Source organism: Mustelus asterias, chromosome 12, assembly GCF_964213995.1.
Source record: "Mustelus asterias chromosome 12, sMusAst1.hap1.1, whole genome shotgun sequence".
NCBI lineage: Eukaryota > Metazoa > Chordata > Chondrichthyes > Carcharhiniformes > Triakidae > Mustelus > Mustelus asterias.
Genome location: NC_135812.1, coordinates 28,733,524 through 28,754,343, shown reverse-complemented (window position 1 = coordinate 28,754,343; position 20,820 = coordinate 28,733,524). Strand labels below are relative to the sequence as shown.

The following is a 20,820-nucleotide window of genomic DNA, read 5'->3' as shown; positions in this document are numbered from 1 at the left end:
TTTTTTTAGTTATCCAAAATAGGAATAACCTGATAGGTCACAGAAAAATAAAATTGGTTATTTGATTTATTTTACAATAGGGTTTTCTCAATACCACCAGGTAAATTTTGAACAAAGAGTCTACTAGACTGTCTCTGCCCTGGAGTGCAAACAAGGAGGTCATACAGCTTCTTTTGTAATATTTAACATGGGCAGCATGGTAGCACAGTGGTTAGCACTGCTGCCCTCTTTTTAGGTCAAACCAAATAAACAAACTCAGATTAAGTCGGGACAAAGTAAAAGGGGCAGCTCCCCAAAAGCGCCAGGGAGCCGGGTTTGATTCCCAGCTTGGGTCACTGTCTGTGTGGAGTCTGCACGTTCTCCTCATGTCTGCATGGGTTTCCTCCAGGTGCTCCGGTTTCTTCCCACAGTCCAAAAGACATGCTGGTTAGGTGCATTGGCCATGCTAAATTCTCCCTCAGTGTACCCGAACAGGTGTTGGAGTGTGGCGACTAGGGGATTTTCACAGTAATTTCATTGCAGTGTTAACGTAAGCCCAGTTGTGACACTAATGAATAAACTTTAAACACTATGTAAATATAACAGAAAACATATCCCCTTTAAAATGTACATTATACACAGAACCATAAAGCTGAGATTCAATTAATTGTACTGGTATAACATGCACATGAAAGTTATCAGCTTGTGATCAATAAATACTTATTTTGTAATAATTTGGAATGATTCCTAAACTATTAAATGGCCCCACACCCCTTGTTGGATTTGCACGTTAGCAAGACATGTAATCTCTTACTCAACTGAGGAAAAATAACGTGCATTGCAACATACAGGAATTTACTCCATGAGCTAACAGAGTCTCCTTGCTTAATTCTATAACAAATTCATATAAGAACATAATAACTAGGAGCAGGAGTAGGCCATCTGGCCCCTTGAGCCTGCTCCGCCATTCAATAAGATCATGGCTGATCCTTTTGTGCACTCAGCTCCACTTAACCGCCCGCTCACCATAACCCTTAATTGCTTTACTGTTCAAAAATGTATCTATCCTTGCCTTAAAAACATTCAATGAGGTAGCCTCAACTGCTTCACTGGGCAGGGAATTCCACAGATTCACAACCCTTTGTGTGAAAATGTTCCTCCTCAACTCAGTCCTAAATCTGCTCCCCCTTATTTTGAGGCGATGTCACTTAGTTCTAGTTTCACCCGCCAGTGGATGCTTGGGAGAGGGCAGGAAATAGGCACTGAATCAAGCAATGATGACATCTGCATTCATTTAGAAGTTTTCTTTTAATCCCCAGATTAGAAAACACTTGGACCAAACTCTCAGCAAAGTGGTGCTGCATTAGTCATGTCCCTAGACTAGTAATCCAGAGGTCCAGGCCAATGCTCAGGGGATAAGGGGGTTCAATCCCACCACGGTAGCTGGTGGAATTTAAATTCAGTTAATACGATCTGGAATATAGAGAGTTAGTCTCAGCAATGATAACCATGACCTACACACTATGGATTGTCCTGAAAATACGTCTGGTTCATTACTGCCCTTTAGGGGAGGAAATCTGCGGCATGGTGGTACAGTGGTTAGTACCGTTGCCTCACAGTGCCAGGGACCTGGGTTCAATTCTGGCCTTGGGTCACTGTCTGTGCGGACTTAGCACATTCTCCCTGTGTCTGCGTGGGTTTCCTCCCACAGTCCAAAGATGTGCAGGTTAGGTGTATTAGCCATGCTAAATTGCCCCTTGGCGTCCCAAGATGTATAGGTTAAGGGGATTATCGAGGTAAATACGTAGGGTTACGGGGATAGGGCCTGGGTCGGTGCAGCCTCGATGGACCGAATGGCCTCCTTCTGCACTGTAGGCATTCCATGATTCTATGATCTTTACCTGGTCTGGCCTACATGTGACTCCAGACCCACAGCTCCGCAGTTAACCCTTAACTTCCCACTGCCTCTCCGAACAAGGGCAATTAGGAATGGGAAACAAATGCCCACATCCCTTTAAAGAATATAAAACAGGTATAAAGGGCAGCACCGACTGGTATAACCCAAATATGTCCAGACTGATGGGAGGATTGAGTTAAGGAAATAGACGCCAAAAATGACAGAACAGAAACCCACCCTTCGCTTGTGACACACATACAGATTTTTTATCCAGCAGCTTCTAATATTTCAGTGCAAGGAAATGATTTGTGTCCTGAAAATAATCTGGAACCAGAGGTTTTCATGGAGTTCTGTCCAGGTGTATTGCTGCGACTCTGGATAGTAACGTAACACAGGGCAGAATGGAGAAACAACTGTGGGACTTGCTGAATTGTGAAGCAACCTTCCAACATTTCACTGTCCACGTCTGCTTCGGCCCGAGTCAGAATCTCCAAACAGAAGGGGCAAAAGAGGAGAGAGGAGTGGCAAAGGGAAACTTTCAACAGGAGGAAATTCTGGACAACTTCCCTATAGCTCGGAAAACTGGAATTAAAGTGTTGAATTTGAATAAAAAGAGCAGGCATTACCTCTGAGCTGGCCATCTCTAACAGTGAATCTCAGGGACCCAGGACAGAAGGAGTTCTGAAACACACAGGTAGGTCGCCGCTTGTGCAGAACAGTCTGGAGCTTTGATCAGTCTGTGGAATGAACAAATGGCAGTGTTTACATTGTTTAAATGTCAGTTATCAGCTCAGGTCACCGATCTTTGGACGGGTGAGCGCACCCTGTAAAACACCAACCTACTCCTGACAGCAGCCCGGCTAACAACTGCTCTCTCTCTGTTTGCTTCAATTCCGATCAGTTCCAACCTCGAAACTCCCAGTCCCAGGAAGCGGAAAAGAAAGCAGCCAGTGAGCTTGCTGGGACTCGTAGTCCACACCTAAACCTGTTCCAGTTACTCCAAATTAAACACAAAGCTAACATTTGCCAACTCTCTCTCTCTATGCAGATATCCTCCATGCGTGATAATGCTTAATGAATTCTGCGCTAGAAACTAATTTATTTCGACACGTATTTTACGAAGTGGAGCGGTAACATAATACAGACTTCAAGAGGAGAAGCCAGAGGCTGGTGGAATGAGTGGGTGGGGCAGCTGAAATTTATTGCAGAGAAGTGTGAAGTGAAGCATTTTGAGAAGAACAAGGAGAGGCAATACAAACTCAATGATACAGAGGTGCAAGAACCCAGCCAAGGACCTGGGATTTATGGTCCTTGACACAAATTGTTGAAGGTCATTGAGAGAGTGGTTAATAGTGCGTGGGAGATCCAGAGCTTATAAACAGAGGTACTGGCACGACCCATGGGCACTGGGAGTCCCAGGGACCTCACCGCTGACTAATTTAAACTTCTGACAGGCATTTCCCCGGGAGCCTCTGTGAAAGGCTTTGACCAGAGTCGGATTTACAATGAAACACACCGTGCCAAGGCACAGGGCCTCGAGCAATGGGGAGGGAGGGGGGGTGCTGGCCGGTGTCTGTGGGAATTAAATCCAGTTTACTTAGTGCCAAAACTCAGGATAGAGGCAACGTAGAGAGAATTCGCCTTTGTGACTGTGGGCCTTTTCCTGTCAACGGGTGTCTTGTGTAGAGTCTATGAGTGGCGTCAGCTTCTCGGGATGCAATCTTACCAGCCGTTCACACCACGCTCCCGCTGCAGCGAGGTCGGAGGATTTTGTGTCCAGCCAAATCTCCGTTCGCCGCAGCGGGATGTGAAAATCCTGCCAGCGTGAATGGTGATAAGATTCCGGCCATAAGGCGGGATTTTACCGCCTCACTTGTCCCAAAAGTGTAAAATCCCACCCGAGATCAATGGACCTTCCCATGCTCCGCCCTTCGCCAGCTCTGATTCCCGTGGTGGGTGGGCTGGTAAAATTCCGGTAAAAGTCCTGGTCCAGGTATACCCTTCACACCACATCGCTGAATAAGGGCTGTTTGTGGAAACTTGTTGCGTAAATTGCCTGCAGCATTTCAAATACAGCAATGAATGTGATGTAAAAAACATTCAGAAGTAAAGCTATTTCTGGGTGATATATGAGTTGATGAAATACCATTTTCCATATTAGTGCAACATTATGAAATTCAGAGTTGGATTTCCTGCTAATAGCTCTCTCTCTCTCCCTCTCTCTCTGACAGTTCATCCATCCCTCTTTTTTTCTCTCGCTCTCTCTTTCTCTGTGTCTCTCATTATCCAATGTGCCCATTATTCAACTGCCTTTTAACTCAGTCCATTTTAGCCGTTTGGTCTACTGTTGACTTCTATGGTGATACTTTTACAGATGCACCATAGAAAGCATTCTTTCTGGTTGTATCACAGCTTGGTATGGCTCCTGCTCACCCAAGACCGCAAGAAACTACAAAAGGTCATGAATGTAGCCCAATCCATCACGCAAAACAGCCTCCCATCCATTGACTCTGTCTACACTTCCCGCTGCCTCAGAAAAGCAGCCAGCATAATTAAGGACCTCATACACCCCGGACATTCTCTCTTCCACCTTCTTCCCTCGGGAAAATGATACAAAAGTCTGAGGTCACGTACCAACCAACTCAAGAACAGCTTCTTCCGTGCTGCCGTCAGACTTTAGAATGGACCTACCTTGCATTAAGTTGATCTTTCTCTACACCCTAGCTATGACTGTAACATTACATTTTGCACTCTCTCCTTTCCTTCTCTATGAACGGTATGCTTTGTATAGTGTGCAAGAAACAATACTTTTCACTGTGTACTAATACATGTGACAATAATAAACCAAATCAAATCAAACAATTAGAGTTAAACTCCTTCTTCTGGTTAATTTAGGTTGGAGTTATTGGCGAATCTTCCCTGGCAGTCAGGCTGGAGGTGCCATTTGTTTTAATTGGGTTCGGAATTAGTTTGATGTGAGTGAGAGATGATTTTGATTTGTTTCATGTGCACAAATTTAGTGACAAGAAGAGAGGCATGTTTTGCCCAGTGCGTGTAAAAGCACCTCAAAGCTGCTATGTTGTAGGGAGCGTCGAGTTAATCCAGACTGATTTTTTAATTTTTGCTACAGCTGTTTTGACAAATTGTGCCTTTGGTTGTTGACAATGGCCAGAATTTTACTGGCACGGGCGGGCGAGACTCCGAGAACTGCAATTTCCATTGGTCTCGGGTGGGATCATATGAAACTGGGGCAGACGTGCTGGTAAAATCCCACCCAATGTGTATTCAGGTTTTATCTGAGCATCTTCTCGTGGGAACCTATTAGCCCTGCTGAGGTTGCTACATAATAATAGCTAGCTTGGTGAGGTGTGTGGTAGGGCTGTGTGGATTAGTATGTATGTGGGGTCTGAGGGGTTGGGGGATCTATTCAATGCAGGCTATACCCATCTCTCTCTCTCCCTCTCTCTATCTCTCTCACCTCCTATCTTTTTAAATGAACGTTTAAGTGTACAAATGTCAAAAATAAAATGAAATATGCTCATTTAAAAGGGGAAAATGAGGTAAAGAATGAAGCCCTGTGAGCTTTGGTGTGAGCCAGAGTGGGATCTGGCCTTTGTGACTGGGGCTGTTCCTGTCAGTGAGCCTGTGGCGAACCTATGAGTGGCACCAGCTCCTTAGAGTCCAATACTGTAGTCATAGTCCTCTCTCACTCTCTCTGTCTGTCTCTCTGACCTCCTGGGCAATGTATACATCCTAGAAAACATCACTAACATCACTATAAATTTAAGCTGAAAGGCTATGTTATAGCTAGTTGTGAATTCTATTGACAAAATGTTTATATACTGTGAAGTAAACCACATGATGAAAACAACTTGTGAAAAGGAAGAACATTGCATTACTCAATTATAACAACCCTTGTGGGGAGGGGCATGACATTATTGGGGGAGGCCCAGAATTGAAGGTGAATGCAGGGCCCCACAAACTCTAAGTCTGACACTGGTGTTGACACTGAGCCAGAATCAGAATCTTTGGACAGTTCTGTGGGACTTACCTGAATAGTAACCCAGGGAATATTAGACAGAAAAATCCTAGACCAACCACTGAGGAAGTAGAGAATTGACCCCCCACTCACGCACACTGATACCCCAAATACACCCCCCTAACCCCTGGCTGTGCCTTTGACTTCTGACTAACCCCTCAACTAACCCCCCCCCCCAATTGACGACCCCCAACCATCCAACTATCCTCCCAATCAGATCTGACTTTCCATACTACCTGACTGCCCTTCACACCCATTACCTCACTCACCTGCCACCTCACCCACCTGCCACCCTACCCAACTACCTATTACCCACCTGTCCCCCTTACCTATCATCTCACCAACTTGCCACCCTGCCCACTTATCACCTCACCTATCTACCACCTCACCCACCCATCACCTCAACTACCTGCCTCCTCTTTTGTGCAGTTCCACAACGTGCTAAAGAATCGTTGTCATTCTCAAGTACTCTCTGGTCTAATTGATTCACTATGCCTTCTGTGAGAACACGTCCACTCACTCCCTCCTGGACATCTTCCTGAAACGGGCTGGATTATAAATCTCCGTGAAGAGTGTCAAAAAATCAACGCAGAGTCCCAATCTGTATCTTCGGTGCAGTTGAAGAGTTTCAGAGGCTCTGTTTCAATGTCATTCTTGACTATCTGTTATTGACATCCTCCATTGTCTTGAGAAAAATGATGTGTTGATTTAGAAGGGAGAATTCCTGGATCCATAGAACATAGAATGCTTTCAGTATCTGTTCTCCCTTGTGCTGGGCAAATGTTCCTTTGACTTGTAGTTTGCTCCCTCCTGGACCATATAATTGGGTTTCAGTCGGCTTGAGGCGTTGTGTTACTAACCATTGTTCTTTGTCTGGTAAAACTGTTGCACTGGTTCCAGTTTAAAGTTGGTGGTATGTCCATTGACACTAATATCTGCATTCCACTTGAGGTCTCTGATCTCCCTTCGGAAACATTTTTGTTCCTCTTATTGACATTGTCAGCATGGCTTTGTGAGTGGAAAATCATGTCTCACAAATTTGATTGAGTTTTTTGAAGGGGTAACCAAGGAGGTAGATGAGGGCAGTGCACTTGATGTTGTCTACATGGACTTTAGCAAGGCCTTTGACAAGATACCGCATGGTAGGTTGTTGCATAAGGTTAAATCTCACAGGATTCAGGGTGAGGTATCTAAATGGATACAAAATTGGCTTCTTGACAGAAGCCAGAGGGTGGTTGTAGAGAGTTGTTTTTCAAACTGGAGGCCTGTGACCAGCGGTGTGCCTCAGGGATCAGTGCTGGGTCCACTGTTATTTGTCATTTATATTAATGATTTGGATGAGAATATAGGAGGCATGGTTAGTAAGTTTGCAGATGACACTAAGATTGGTGGCATAGTGGACAGTGAAGAAAGTTATCTCCAATTGCAACGGGATCTTGATCAGTTGGGCCAGAAGGCTGACGAATGGCAGATGGAGTTTAATTTAGACAAATGTGAGGTGATGCATTTTGGTAGATTGAACCAGGGCAGGACTTACTCAGTTAATGGTAGGGCGTTGGGGAGAGTTACAGAACAAAGAGATCTAGGGGTACATGTTCATAGCTCCTTGAAAGTGGAGTCACAGGTGGACAGAGTGGTGAAGAAGGCATTCAGCATGCTTGGTTTCATCGGTCAGAACGTTGAATAGAGGGGTTGGAATGTCATGTTGAAGTTGTACAAGACATTGGCAAGGCCACACTTGGAATACTGTGTGCAATTCTGGTCACTCTATTATAGAAAGGATATTATTAAACTAGAAAGAGTGCAGAAAAAATTTACTAGGATGCTACCGGGACTAGATGGTTTGAGTTATAAGGAGAGGCTGGATAGACTAGGACATTTTTCTCTGGAGCGTTGGAGGCTGAGGGGTGATTTTATAGAGGTCTATAAAATAATGAGGGGCATAGATCAGCTAGATAGTCAATATCTTTTCCCAAAGGTAGGGGAGTCTAAAACTAGAGGGCATAGATTTAAGGTGAGAGGGGAGAGATACAAAAGTGTTCAGAGGGACAATTTTTTCACACAAAGGGTGGTGAGTGTCTGGAACAAGCTGCCAGAGGTAGTAGTAGAGGTGGGTACAATTTTGTATTTTAAAAAGCATTTAGATAGTTACATGGGTAAGATGGGTATAGATGGATATGGGCCAAATGCGGGCAATTGGGATGAGCTTACGGGTTTAAAAAAAAGGGCGGCATGAACAAGTTGGGCCAATGGGCCTGTTTCCATGCTGTAAACCTCTATGACTCTATGAAATTCATCAATTTTGTTAATGGCTTTGTGTGTAAATTTTTTCTCCTTATCACCCGCATCTTACCAGTGTTTTCAATCCTTTTACAGTGAAAGCATTCTGCAGGCTAGCAGGACACTGTCCGTGTCTGCGGGGTTTTCAACATCACAGCAGTGGCATGGTTTGACAGTGTCTTTTATTTTTTTCCTCCAAATAGTATCTTCTCACATGGAATTTCTTTGGCTTGACTATCTGATAGACTGTATGGTCACTAGAGACTTCCTGAGCCAAGATTTTTCTTCACCTCTCAGTCCTGTCCTGTTCATGGACCTACCTCTGTCTCCAGCTTTCTCCAAGGTTAAGTCTTCTTTGGATTGCAGTAAGACCAATAGGATGTCATTGATAACATGAACTAAAATGCAGTTATGTACTAATTCTGTTTTTAGGTCTCCATATTTGCCACCCTTAGCCAATCTGTAAAGAACGTTGATAAAAGCACCTACTGGTTCACCTGGTTTCTGGACCCTTTGTTGAACTTGCCCCTTCCTTGTTGCTATTTAAGTTAAAATAATTAACAAAGACTTTGAAGACTTCTTCAAATCTGTCTGAGGTTTCATTAATGCCTTGTGTTGCAATAGCATAATCTGCTATTGTTCCAATAGAGTACAGTAATATGTTGACCTACTCAACTTCAGACAAATTTTCCAATCCTGAGGCAACTTTAATAATCTTTTCCTCCAAAATGCCCAGTTCTGAGATTGATTTGTTCCTTCTATATATCTTAATCTCTCAGGTAATGTAAAATTGGAATTTCTAATGACTGCTCTATCCTGCTAGGTGGTTTGTCTTAATTTTTTAAACCTCTCTTGCAGTAATGTAGTTTACCCACTCTGATCAGTATCTCACTGATAACCATTGTGGTCGCAGACAGTTTTAGGTGCAGGATTTGCTTTGTAAACTCTGCAGAGCTTTTAAAACTCCTGCTCAAAGTTACTACTAAACTCTCTTCACTCCACACCTGCCCCCCCCAGAGCATTGAATAATTGTTGCTATTTTTGTTTCTCTCTGGTCACTTGCTGCCACGTGTTCACCACATGTAATGACATCGAGTTCGGACCCAGACTGCAGGGTGAATCAAGACCCCATGCTCACTAAGAATGGAATTTTCCCAGTGCTGCCTGCTTAGTATGTCTTTGAATTGAGGTTTTGCCCTTTTTAAGGGTTATTCAGCATTTATTTGATTGTCGATAGATTCTCCGACTCGATACTCTCTTCACAGACTACCACGTGCTCTGATGCAGCCCTTACTGAGTTGAGCAGTTGATTTTCTGGCTCTTCCTGCCTTCCTTTCTTCTATGGAACATCTTTTGGAGTTCTTCAACTGTCTTACCGAGTTCTAGAATTTAGCTGCCCCTTCTCCAGTTCAACGTGCAAACCTCTTTAAAGCTGATTTATTTTGGGATTTATGCGTCCCTCACCGCTGCCACCATGTTGGATGCTGTTTGCGACTGGTTGAGGAGTGATGCTGGGGCATTGTTGTGTCTGCACAATAATTGGTTTATTACAGAAACAGAACTATACTACAGATATACGTGACTGGATGTTGCTCAGTTGAAGCTAGAAGCATTCTCCCTCTTGACACTTGGAGTGGGACTTTCCTGTCCCACCTGCTGCTGGGATCGTCTGGTCCTGCGAAAGGCCATGAATCTTTGGCTGGCCCTCTGCATCCCCCACGCCAGGTCTTGCCACAGCAAGGTGGAAAATCCCAGCCTTGATCATGTAACTCTTTCATCACTGTGCTTCCTCAGTCCTAGGCATTAACTTTTTCAATTCTAAAACTGGACTATTCACCTGCCATTTCACCCACCTGCCATTTCACCCACCTGCTGCCCTATCCATTTACCTCACCTACTCTACCTACACTACCACCTTCGCTATGCCAACCCACCCACCTGCCACCCTACCCACCTGCTATGCTACCGATCCAGCAGTTCACCCACCTGCCACTCCACTTACCTGCCACCCTTCCAACCTACCACTTCGCTCATCTGCTACTGTATCCACCCACTTACCACCCTACCCACTTACCTCATCTACTCTACCCACCTTAGCCACTTGCCACCCTATCCACCACTCATCATTCATTCATCCACTCATCCATTCACCCATTCACTGACATTCACACTGAGCATTTAAGCTTACCATATAGCAGCTACTGCTGTAAAAAGGGAGTCTGTCTTGTCTTCATCCTGACACTATGCAGCACTGCAATGGAGTTCTCCCAGTGACATGGATTATCCTGGAGTCACCAGGAATTAAAGGTTACATAGAACATAGAAAAGCTACAGCGTTACATTCCGAGACTTTGCTAGAAGCAAACATGGCAAGAAACCATATATATATAGCATGAAAAGAAATTGGGTGATTCTTTTTGCTCTTTTTCTGACACTATTGTTTATTATATATTAGTGTTTATCTTTAATTTATTATTTCATGTAATATGGGCACTGCTGGCTGGGCCAGCATTTGTTACTCCTGCATAACTGCTCTTGGGAAGATTGTGATGAATTGCTTTCTTGCACCACTGTGGCCCATATGGTGTAGGTAAACCCACATTGCTGTTAGGGAGAGAGTTCCAGGATTTTGACCCAGCGACAGTGAAGGAACAGCGATATAGTTCAAGATAGGATGCTGTGTGGCTTGGAGAGGAACTTGCAGGTGGTGCCATTCTCCTGCACCTGCTGCCCTTGCCCTTGTCCTTCTAAGTGGCAGGGGCCACAGGTTTGGAAGGCACTGTCGAAAGAGTCTTGCTGAGTTGCTGCAATGCATCTTGTAGATGGTGCACGCTGCTGCCATTGTGCGTTAGTGGTGGCGGGAGTCAATGGAGTACCAATCAAGCGGGATGCCTTGTCCTGGATGGTGGCAAGCTTCTTGAGCATTGTTGGAGCTGCAACCATCCAGGCAACTGGAGATTACTCCATCACACTCCTGACTTGTCCCTTGTAGATGGTGGAAAGGCTTTGGGGAGTCAGGATTTGGGTTAGTCTCTGCAGAATTTCCAGCCTCTGTCTTGCACTTGTAGCCACAGTATTTATATGGCCAGTCAATTTCAGTTTGGTGAACCAAAAATTGTTGGTTCAGTGATGGTAATGCCATTGAATGTCAATGGGAGATGGTTAGATTGTCTCTTTCTTATCATTCTTTCACAGGATATGGGTGTCACTGGCTAGGCCAGCATTTTTTTGCCCATCCATAATTGCCCTTGAGAAGGTGGTGGTGGGCCACCTTCTTGAACCACTGCAGTTTGTGTGTTGTAGGTACGCCCACAGTGCTGTTTGGAAGGGAGTTCCAGGATTTTGACCCAGCAACAGTGAAGGAATGCTGATACATTTCCAAGTTAGGATGGTGTATGACTTGCAGGGGAATTTCCAGGTGGTGGTGTTCCCATGAATCTGCTGCACTTGTCCTTCTAGGTGATAGAGGTCACGGGTTTGGAAATTGCAGTCGAAGCAGCCTTGTTGGGTTGCTGTTTTGTTGGACATGGCTAATGCTGGCACTTGTATGGTGCAAATGTCACTCTATGGTGGATATTTGTGGATAAGACTGATCAAAAAGAGAGGGTAGTTGCAGGTCAGGTGGTGAAACCTCTTGGCACTATGTTGAAGCACAGACAGCAACTTATGGTTCAGAGTAAAGGACCTCACTCTCGTCACTGAATGCAGGTGAGGTCCCAGAGGATTGGAGGATAGCTAATGTGGTCCCGTTATTTAAGAAGGGTAGGAAGGATAACCCGGGTAATTATAGGCCGGTGAGCTTGACGTCCGTGGTGGGGAAGTTGTTGGAGAAGATTCTTAGAGATAGGATGTATGCGCATTTAGAAAGGAATAAACTCATTAACGATAGTCAGCATGGTTTTGTGAGAGGGAGGTCATGCCTCACTAACCTGGTGGAGTTTTTTGAAGAAGTGACCAGAATGGTTGACGAGGGAAGGGCCGTGGATGTCGTCTGTATGGACTTTAGTAAAGCGTTTGACAAAGTCCCTCATGGTAGGCTGGTGAAAAAGGTTGGATCTCATGGGATAAAGGGGGAGGTGGCTAGATGGGTGGAGAACTGGCTTGGTCACAGAAGACAGAGGGTGGTAGTGGAAGGGTCTTTTTCCGGCTGGAGGCCTGTGACTAGTGGTGTTCCGCAGGGCTCTGTATTGGGACCTCTGCTGTTTGTGATTTATATAAACGATCTGGAAGAAGGTGTAACTGGGGTGATCAGTAAGTTTGCGCACGACACAAAATTGGCAGGACTTGCAGATAGTGAGGAGCATTGTCAGAAGGTACAGAAGGATATAGATAGGCTGGAAATTTGGGCAAAGAAATGGCAGATGGAGTTCAATCCTGATAAATGCGAAGTGATGCATTTTGGTAGAAATAATGTAGGGAGGAGCTATACGATAAATGGAAGAACCATAAAGGGTGTAGATACGCAGAGGGACCTGGGTGTGCAAGTCCACAGATCCTTGAAGGTGACGTCACAGGTGGAGAAGGTGGTGAAGAAGGCATATGGCATGCTTGCCTTTATAGGACGGGGCATAGAGTATAAAAGTTGGGGTCTGATGTTGCAGATGTATAGAACGTTGGTTCGGCCGCATTTGGAATACTGCGTCCAGTTCTGGTCGCCACACTACCAGAAGGACGTGGAGGCTTTGGAGAGAGTACAGAGGAGGTTTACCAGGATGTTGCCTGGTATGGCGGGGCTTAGTTATGAGGAGAGATTGGGTAAACTGGGGTTGTTCTCCCTGGAAAGACGGAGGATGAGGGGAGACTTAATAGAGGTGTATAAAATTATGAAAGGCATAGATAGGGTGAACGGTGGGAAGCTTTTCCCCAGGTCGGTGGTGACGTTCACGAGGGGTCATAGGTTCAAGGTGAAGCGGGGGAGGTTTAACACAGATATCAGAAGGACATATTTTACACAGAGGGTGGTGGGGGCTTGGAATGCGCTGCCAGGTAAGGTGGTGGAGGCGGACACACTGGGAACGTTTAAGACTTATCTAGACAGCCAGGAGTGGGAATGGAGGGATACAAAAGAATGGTCTAGTTTGGACCAGGGAGCGGCACGGGCTTGGAGGGCCGAAGCGCCTGTTCCTGTGCTGTACTGTTCTTTGTTCTTTGACATCGAATTTCTGTATCACAAAAGCAAAACACCGTGGAAGCTGGAAATAGTACCAGAATATGATGGAGTTACTCAGCAGGTCTGGCAGCAGATAGGGATAGAGAAACAGAGCTAGCATTTCAGATCTTTCACCGGAACTGGGAAAAGTTATGATCTAAAATTGCTGAACACTGTCGAGTCTGGAAGGATGTAAGGTGGCAAATGATAGATTTGCTGTTCCTCCAACCTATTGAGCTTCACTGGAAATACTGCAGCAAGTCAATGTAGTAATGTAGGAAATGTGACACAGCAAGATCCCACAAACAGCAAATAAATAAATGACCAGATAATCGATTTTAGGTGTAATTTGAGGGATAAATGTTGACCAGGAAAGTGAAAAACTTCTCCTGTGCTTCTTTGAATAGTGCGGTGAGATATTTTACTTTGAACTGAGAAGGCATGTCTTGAGCTAATGTTACATCAGAACGATGGCACCTCTGACAGTGCAGTGCTCCCTCACTACTGAGCTGCAGTGGAGGCCAGGTAATGTGCTGTCTCTGGAGTGAGATTGTTCTGCAACCTATCCACTCAGAGATAAGAGTGAACTGAAGCTTATAAAGGCAGAGCGAGAGAGGTGGAGAACCATGGGGTTTAGGGAGAAAAATCCAGGAATACAGGTCACAATGATAGATTTAGATGAGGAAAGATGGGAGAAAGCTCAAGTGGAGCATAAACATTGGCACGGATTGTTTGGGCTGAATGGCCACCGTATTTCTTATATAATCGCCCATCGTGCCATTTTATTGTGCAAACAAGGAAGAAAACACGACATGTTGTACTTACTAGGAGCATATGCACAGTGACGGATATGTACCAAATGTGCTACCTGTCATAGACCTTCTGCTGGAGGCATGCACCATGCAATTTAATTGTGTTCCAGTACTTTTATGTGAGAGGTATGCAGTCTTAGCATGGTATGTGTACATCAGGCTTTTAACCTGTATATGATGCATATTGGTATGTTTTTGAGGCTGTTTCTCTTCTGTGTTTGGTTTTGCAAATAGTGCACATGCAGGTGAGCAGGGCCTGTCTATGTATCGGCAAATGCATGCTTTGGTACTTACATTGTTGAGTTAGTTGCCTTATTAAAGACAAGATTGGTGGCATGGTGGACAGTGAGGAAGGTTATCTCCAATTGCAGCGGGATCTTGATCAATTGGGCCAGTGGGCTGACGAATGGCAGATGGAGTTTAATTTAGACAAATGCGAGGTAATGCATTTTGCTAGATTGAACCAGGGCAGGACTTACTCAGTTAATGGTAGGGTGTTGGGGAGACTTACAGAACAAAGAGATCTAGGGGTACATGTTCATAGCTCTTTGAAAGTGGAGTCATAGGTGGACAGAGTGGTGAAGAAGGCATTAGGCATGCTTGGTTTCATCGGTCAGGATGTGGAGATGCCGGTGTTGGACTAGGGTAAATACAGTAAGAGTTTTAACAACACCTCTTTAACCTGGTGTTGTTAAAACTCTTACTGTGTTCATCGGTCAGAACATTGAATACAGGAGTTGGGACGTCTTGTTGAAGTTGTACAAGACATTGGTAAGGCCACACTTGGAATACTGTGTGCAATTCTGGTCACCGTATTATAGAAAGAATAGTATTAAACTAGAAAGAGTGCAGAAAAGATTTACTTGGATGCTACCGGGACTTGATGGATTGAGTTACAAGGAGAGGCTGAATAGACTGGGACTTTTTTCTCTGGAGCGTAGGAGGCTGAGGGGTGACCTTATAGAGGTCTATAAAATAATGAGGTGCATAGAACATTACAGTGCAGTTCAGGCCCTTCAGCCCTCGATGTTGCGCTGCCAGTGAAACCAATCTAAAGCCCATCTAACCTGCACTATTCCAATATCATCCAAATGTTTATCCAATGACCATTTAAATGCCATTAATGTTGGCGAGTCCACTACTGCTGCAGGCAGGGCATTCCACGCCCTTACTACTCTCTGAGTGAAGAACCTACCTCTGACATCTGTCCTAAATCTATCACCCCTCAATTTAAAGCTATCACCATCCGAGGAAAACGGTTCTCACTATCCACCCTATCTAATCCTCTGATCATCTTGTGTGCCTCTATTAAGTCACCTCTTAACCTTCTTCTCTCTAACGAAAACAACCTCAAGTCCCTCAGCCTTTCCTCATAAGACCTTCCCACCATACCAGGCAACATCCTAGTAAATCTCCTCTGCATCCTTTCCAATGCTTCCACATCCTTCCTATAATGCGGCGACCAGAACTGTACGCAATACTCCAAGTGCGGCCGCACCAGAGTTTTGTACAGCTGCAACATGACCTCCTGGCTCTAAAACTCAATCCCTCTACCAATAAAAGCTAACACTCCGTACACCTTCTTAACAACCCTATCAACCTGGGTGCCAACTTTCAGGGATCTATGCACATGGACACCGAGATCTCTCTGTTCATCCACACTACCAAGTATCTTACCATTAGCCCAGTACTCGGTAATCCTGTTACTCCTTCCAAAGTGAATCACCTCACACTTTTCCGCATTGAACTCCATTTGCCACCTCTCAGCCCAGCACTGCAGCTTATCTATGACCCTCTGTAACCTGCAACAACCTTCCGCACTGTCCACAACTCCACCGACTTTAGGGTCATTTGCAAATTTACTAACCCATCCTTCTACGCCCTCATCCAGGTCATTTATAAAAATGACAAACAGCAGTGGCCCCAAAACAGATCCTTGCGGTACACCATTAGTAACTGAACTCCAGGATGAATATTTCCCATCAACCACCACCCTCTGTTTTCTTACAGCTAGCCAATTCCTGATCCAAACCGCTAAATCACCCTCAATCCCATGCCTTCGTATCTTCTGCAATAGCTTACCGTGGGGAACCTTATCAAACGCTTTACTGAAATCCATATACACCACATCAACTGCTTTACCCTCATCCACCTCTTTGGTCACCTTCTCAAAGAACTCAATAAGGTTTGTGAGGCACGACCTACCCTTCACAAAACCGTGTTGACTATCCCTAATCAAATTGTTCCTTTCTAGATGATTATAAATCCTATCTCTTATAATCCTTTCCAAAACTTTGCCCACAACAGAAGTAAGGCTCACTGGTCTATAATTACCAGAGTTGGCTCTACTCCCCTTCTTGAACAAGGGAACAATATTTGCTATCCTCCAGTCTTCTGGCACTATTCCTGTAGACAATGATGACATAAAGATCAAAGCCAAAGGCTCTGCAATCTCCTCCCTAGCCTCCCAGAGAATCCTGGGATAAATCCCATCCAGCCCAGGGGACTTATCTATTTTCACACTTTCCAGAATTGCTAACACCTCCTCTTTATTAACCTCAATCCTGTCTAGTCCAATAGCCTGTGTCTCAGTATTCTCCTCGACAACAATGTCTTTTTCCTGCGTGAATACTGACGAAAAATATTAATTTAGCGTCTCTCCTATCTCTTCAGGCTCCACGCACAACTTCCCACTACTGTCCTTGACCGGCCCTAATCTTATCCTAGTCATTCTTTTATTCCTGACATACCTATAGAAAGCTTTAGGGTTTTCCTTGATCCCACCTGCCAAAGACTTCTCATGTCCCCTCCTGGCTCTTCTTAACTCTCTCTTTAGGTCCTTCCTGGCTAACCTGTAACTCTCAAACACCCTAACTGAGCCTTCACATCTCATCTTTACATAAGTCTCCTTCTTCCTCTTCACAAGAGATTCAACTTCTTTAGTAAGCCATGGTTCCCTCACTCGACCACTTCCTCCCTGCCTGACAGGTACATACTTATCAAGGACACCCAGTAGCTGTTCGTAGAACAAGCTCCACATTTCAATTGTGCCCATCCCCTGCAGTTTCCTTCCCCAACCTATGCATCCTAAATCTCGCCTAATCGCATCATAATTTCCTTTCCCCCAGCTATAATTCTTGCCCTTCTGTATATACCTATTCCTTTCCATCGCTAAAGTAAACGTAACCGAATTGTGGTCACTATCACCAAAGTGCTCCCCTACCTCCAAATCTAACACCTGGTCTGGTTCATTACCCAGTACCAAATCAAATGTGGCCTCGCCTCTTGTTGGCCTATCTACATACTGTGTCAGGAAACCCTCCTGCACACATTGGACAAAAACTGACCCATCTAAAGTACTCGAACTATAGCTTTTCCAGTTAATATTTGCAAAAGTTAAAGTCCCCCATAACAACTGCATAGACAAGGTAGAAAGTCAATATCTTTTCCCAAAGGTAGGGGAGTCTAAAACCAGAGGGCATAGGTTTAAGGTGAGAGGGGAGAAATACAAAAGGGTCCAGAGGGGCAATGTTTTCACACAGAGGATGGTGAGTGTCTGGAACAAGCTGCCAGAGGTAGTAGTGGAGGTGGGTACAATTTTATCTTTTAAAAAGCATTTAGATAGTTACATGGGTACGATGGGTATAGAGGGATATGGGCCAAATGCGGGCAATTGGGATTAGCTTAGGGGTTTTTTAAAAAAAAGGTCGGCATGGACAAGTTGGGTCGAAGGGCCTGTTTTCTTGCTGTAAACCTCTATGACTCTAAGTGCTGATAATTGGCGTAAACTCCAAAAGATCATAAATGGACATTGCTGAAACAGTAGGTGTGGGCGAACCATAGGAGTTTGCATCCCTACTGAGTTGTATGTAGAATAAACTTGCTGAAGATAAAAGATCATATACTAACAATTATATTAATATGGCACCCACTCCTGCCACATCTGCTGTCCTGATGTCTTCAAGAGAGGATGTATCTCCCTTTCTTGTCCTTCGTAACCTCTTCATAAAGCAGCCATCGAATGGATAAATACTGCATTGCCCACAAACTCACTTCCTGTCTACAACATTCCATTGGTTATTACTGTTATCTATTTAAGTTGTTGCAGATTGCTTTAAGAGCTGGTCATATGATTTGATGATGATGTCATTAGGGTGTTGCACAGGCTGCTATTATAGTTTCAGTTTGTACTCTGTGCAGGCAAACAGCTCCTTCAATAAATCTGTTAGTTTGAATCTATGTGTGTAAACCACATCTTTTATTTTTGTTTAAAACCCATAACCCCTAACATTGTTAGGACATTACAATTACCAGTCATTTTCCTACCCAAAAAAGCTTTTAAAATGCAGTCCGAGCTTTTCAAATGTTAACACAGTTTTTACTCTCAGATGCAACAAATTTACTTTTACAGCTTTTTTAGATTTGCCATTATTTCTGTAAAATCTGCATGTTCCCATCCCCTCTGGACCAGTAGCTCAATAATTTTATCAGAGTCAGATATCCTGACCAGACCAACATTCATCCATTTGGGTGGACACCATTCTTGCTGTTCTTACCTTCTGCTGAGTCTATGGAGGGATCAAAACATTGTTTTAAGTTTATTTATTAGTGTCATGAGTAGGCATACATTAACACTGCAATGAAGTGACTGTGAAAATCCCCGAGTTGCCACACTCCGGCACCTGTTCGGGTACACTGAGGGAGAATTTAGCATGGCCAATGCACCAAACCAACATGTCTTTTGGACTGCTATTTCGCTCTAGCTGTCATTCCTCCACCTGTAAACAAATCAAACTTTTATTATTCACCCGGTGGTCTGATGACACGACATAGAGTCGATGACTCTATATTTCCAACTTTCAAAAACAGCAGGAGAATTTCTTGGGATCCCACATGACCCCTAGTGGTGAAATCACAAAGTTGATCAATCTCTGCCACTTTATCCAAATCCTAACACTCACATACGGGCATATCTTCAATGGTTATTTAACATTGTCACCAAGAGAATAATCCAGGAGAAGTTTCTTTACGTAGAGTTAATGCAGCACAGAATATCTCATCACAAGGCATGGTTGAAGCATAGACCATTATATATTTTAATTAAGAACAGAATAAATATTTGAAGTAGAGGCAATGGGCAGAGTAGTGTTAGTTGAATGATCTTCTGTGTAATGTTGTATGGATCTAGGTTTTAGTTCTTCAAAGGTTCAATTGAATCATAGAATCCTTCTCGGAGGCCATTCGGCCCATCGTGTCTGCACTGACTCTCCAACAGTGCATCCTACCCAGGACTACCCCCCACCCTTTCCCATAACCCAGTGCATTTACCCTACTAATACCCCCGAACTTCGGCATCTTGGGACACTAAGGGGCAATTTACCATGGCCAATCCACCTAACCTGCACATCTTTGGACTGTGGGAGGAAACTGGAGCACCCGGAGGAAACCCACACAGACATGGGGAGAACATACAAACTCCACACAGACAGTGACCCAACCGGGAATCAAACCTAGGTCCCTGGCGCTGTGAGCCACGGTGCTAACCACTGTGCCACCATGCCGCCCTTGGGGGCTGCCAAATGTATAATTGGCTGACTTTGAAATTCCCTGGGTTTGTCACTTTACTCTGCCTGATGTTATGGGGTCTATTGTGCAGCTTTGTGCTGTGTTAAAACTGCACTGCCGTCTCTCTGGAAAGAGGCGAAGGATATACAGAAAAGGAGCCAGATTAAGCAGTCCTCACCACCTCCTAGCACGAAAGAGTCAGGAGCAAGCGGAGAGTGCAAAGAATGCAAAACGTTAGCATAAATACTTGACTTATAACTTCTACCTGTGTAATGGACAATGCAGAATGAAGTGAAGTAGTCACAACTAAGTCATCACGTTACCGTGCACAGAATGTTTGATAAAGACAGGTTTACCAAAATGGGGCTGAGAAATAAAACCATTTCAAAAGAATAATAAAAGCTATGTTGAAGTTCATTCCTTTGATAGTCAGTAAAGACACTGGATCTCGTATGTCTCTTTTGTGGGGACCTTGAATTAGATTCAATTTGAATTTGAATTGGTTTTTGGAGCAAGCAAAGAGATGGGCTAAGAGTTCTCCCTGTCCACTCTGCACAATGTCTTTGTAACTCTGAGAAAGGGAAAAAAAGAGGTTTATGTGAGGTTCATCTGTTTACCCTGGACTGAATGAGGCTCCTAACTGCTTCAGTAGCTTTTTATTTCCAGATTCACACAGACTTGTGCTGAATCACCTTAACTCAGCCATAATTCTTCCTTGATGTTTGCTGTCCACTAATATCTGGCTGGGAAATCCATGTGAATGAATGCTGGGCGAGGGATGGAAAGTTGGAAGTTGAATGGTGCTGCCGCCTGTAGTTGGAAAGCTTGTCAAAACTCATTGCCAAATCTCACAAAGTATAGTGACTTAAATAAGGCCCCAGAGTACAACTGGCGGCTCTCATGGGAGTGTGACCTTTAAAAGAGGAAGGGAGAAAATGGACAGTAAAAAAATGAATACATTCGCCAGAATTTTATCACCCTGCCCGCCACAGAAATTGGAGCGGGCGAGGGGCAGACAATGGGAAGGTTTGTTGATCTTGGGCAGGATTTTATGGTATCGGACCAAGCGAGGCCATAAAATCCCGCCCATTGAAACCAG

The 20,820-nt window shown here is 44.4% G+C and overlaps 1 protein-coding gene across 6 annotated transcripts in view; it reads right to left on the bottom strand.

Moving 5' to 3' along the window:
* The window catches only part of asl (argininosuccinate lyase), a 109,977-nt gene that overhangs the window by 40,116 nt on the left and 49,041 nt on the right, over nt 1–20,820 (bottom strand). For 3 of the 6 annotated variants that reach the window (XM_078224977.1, XM_078224979.1, XM_078224981.1), the window contains one exon: nt 2,503–2,613. In XM_078224977.1, coding sequence (XP_078081103.1) covers nt 2,503–2,517 — 15 coding nt within the window. In that variant the 5' untranslated portion in view covers nt 2,518–2,613. Of the gene's footprint in view, nt 1–2,502; nt 2,614–2,699; nt 3,031–20,820 lie in introns of those variants that run through there. The other 3 variants (XM_078224976.1, XM_078224975.1, XM_078224978.1) reach the window with 3 other exon arrangements.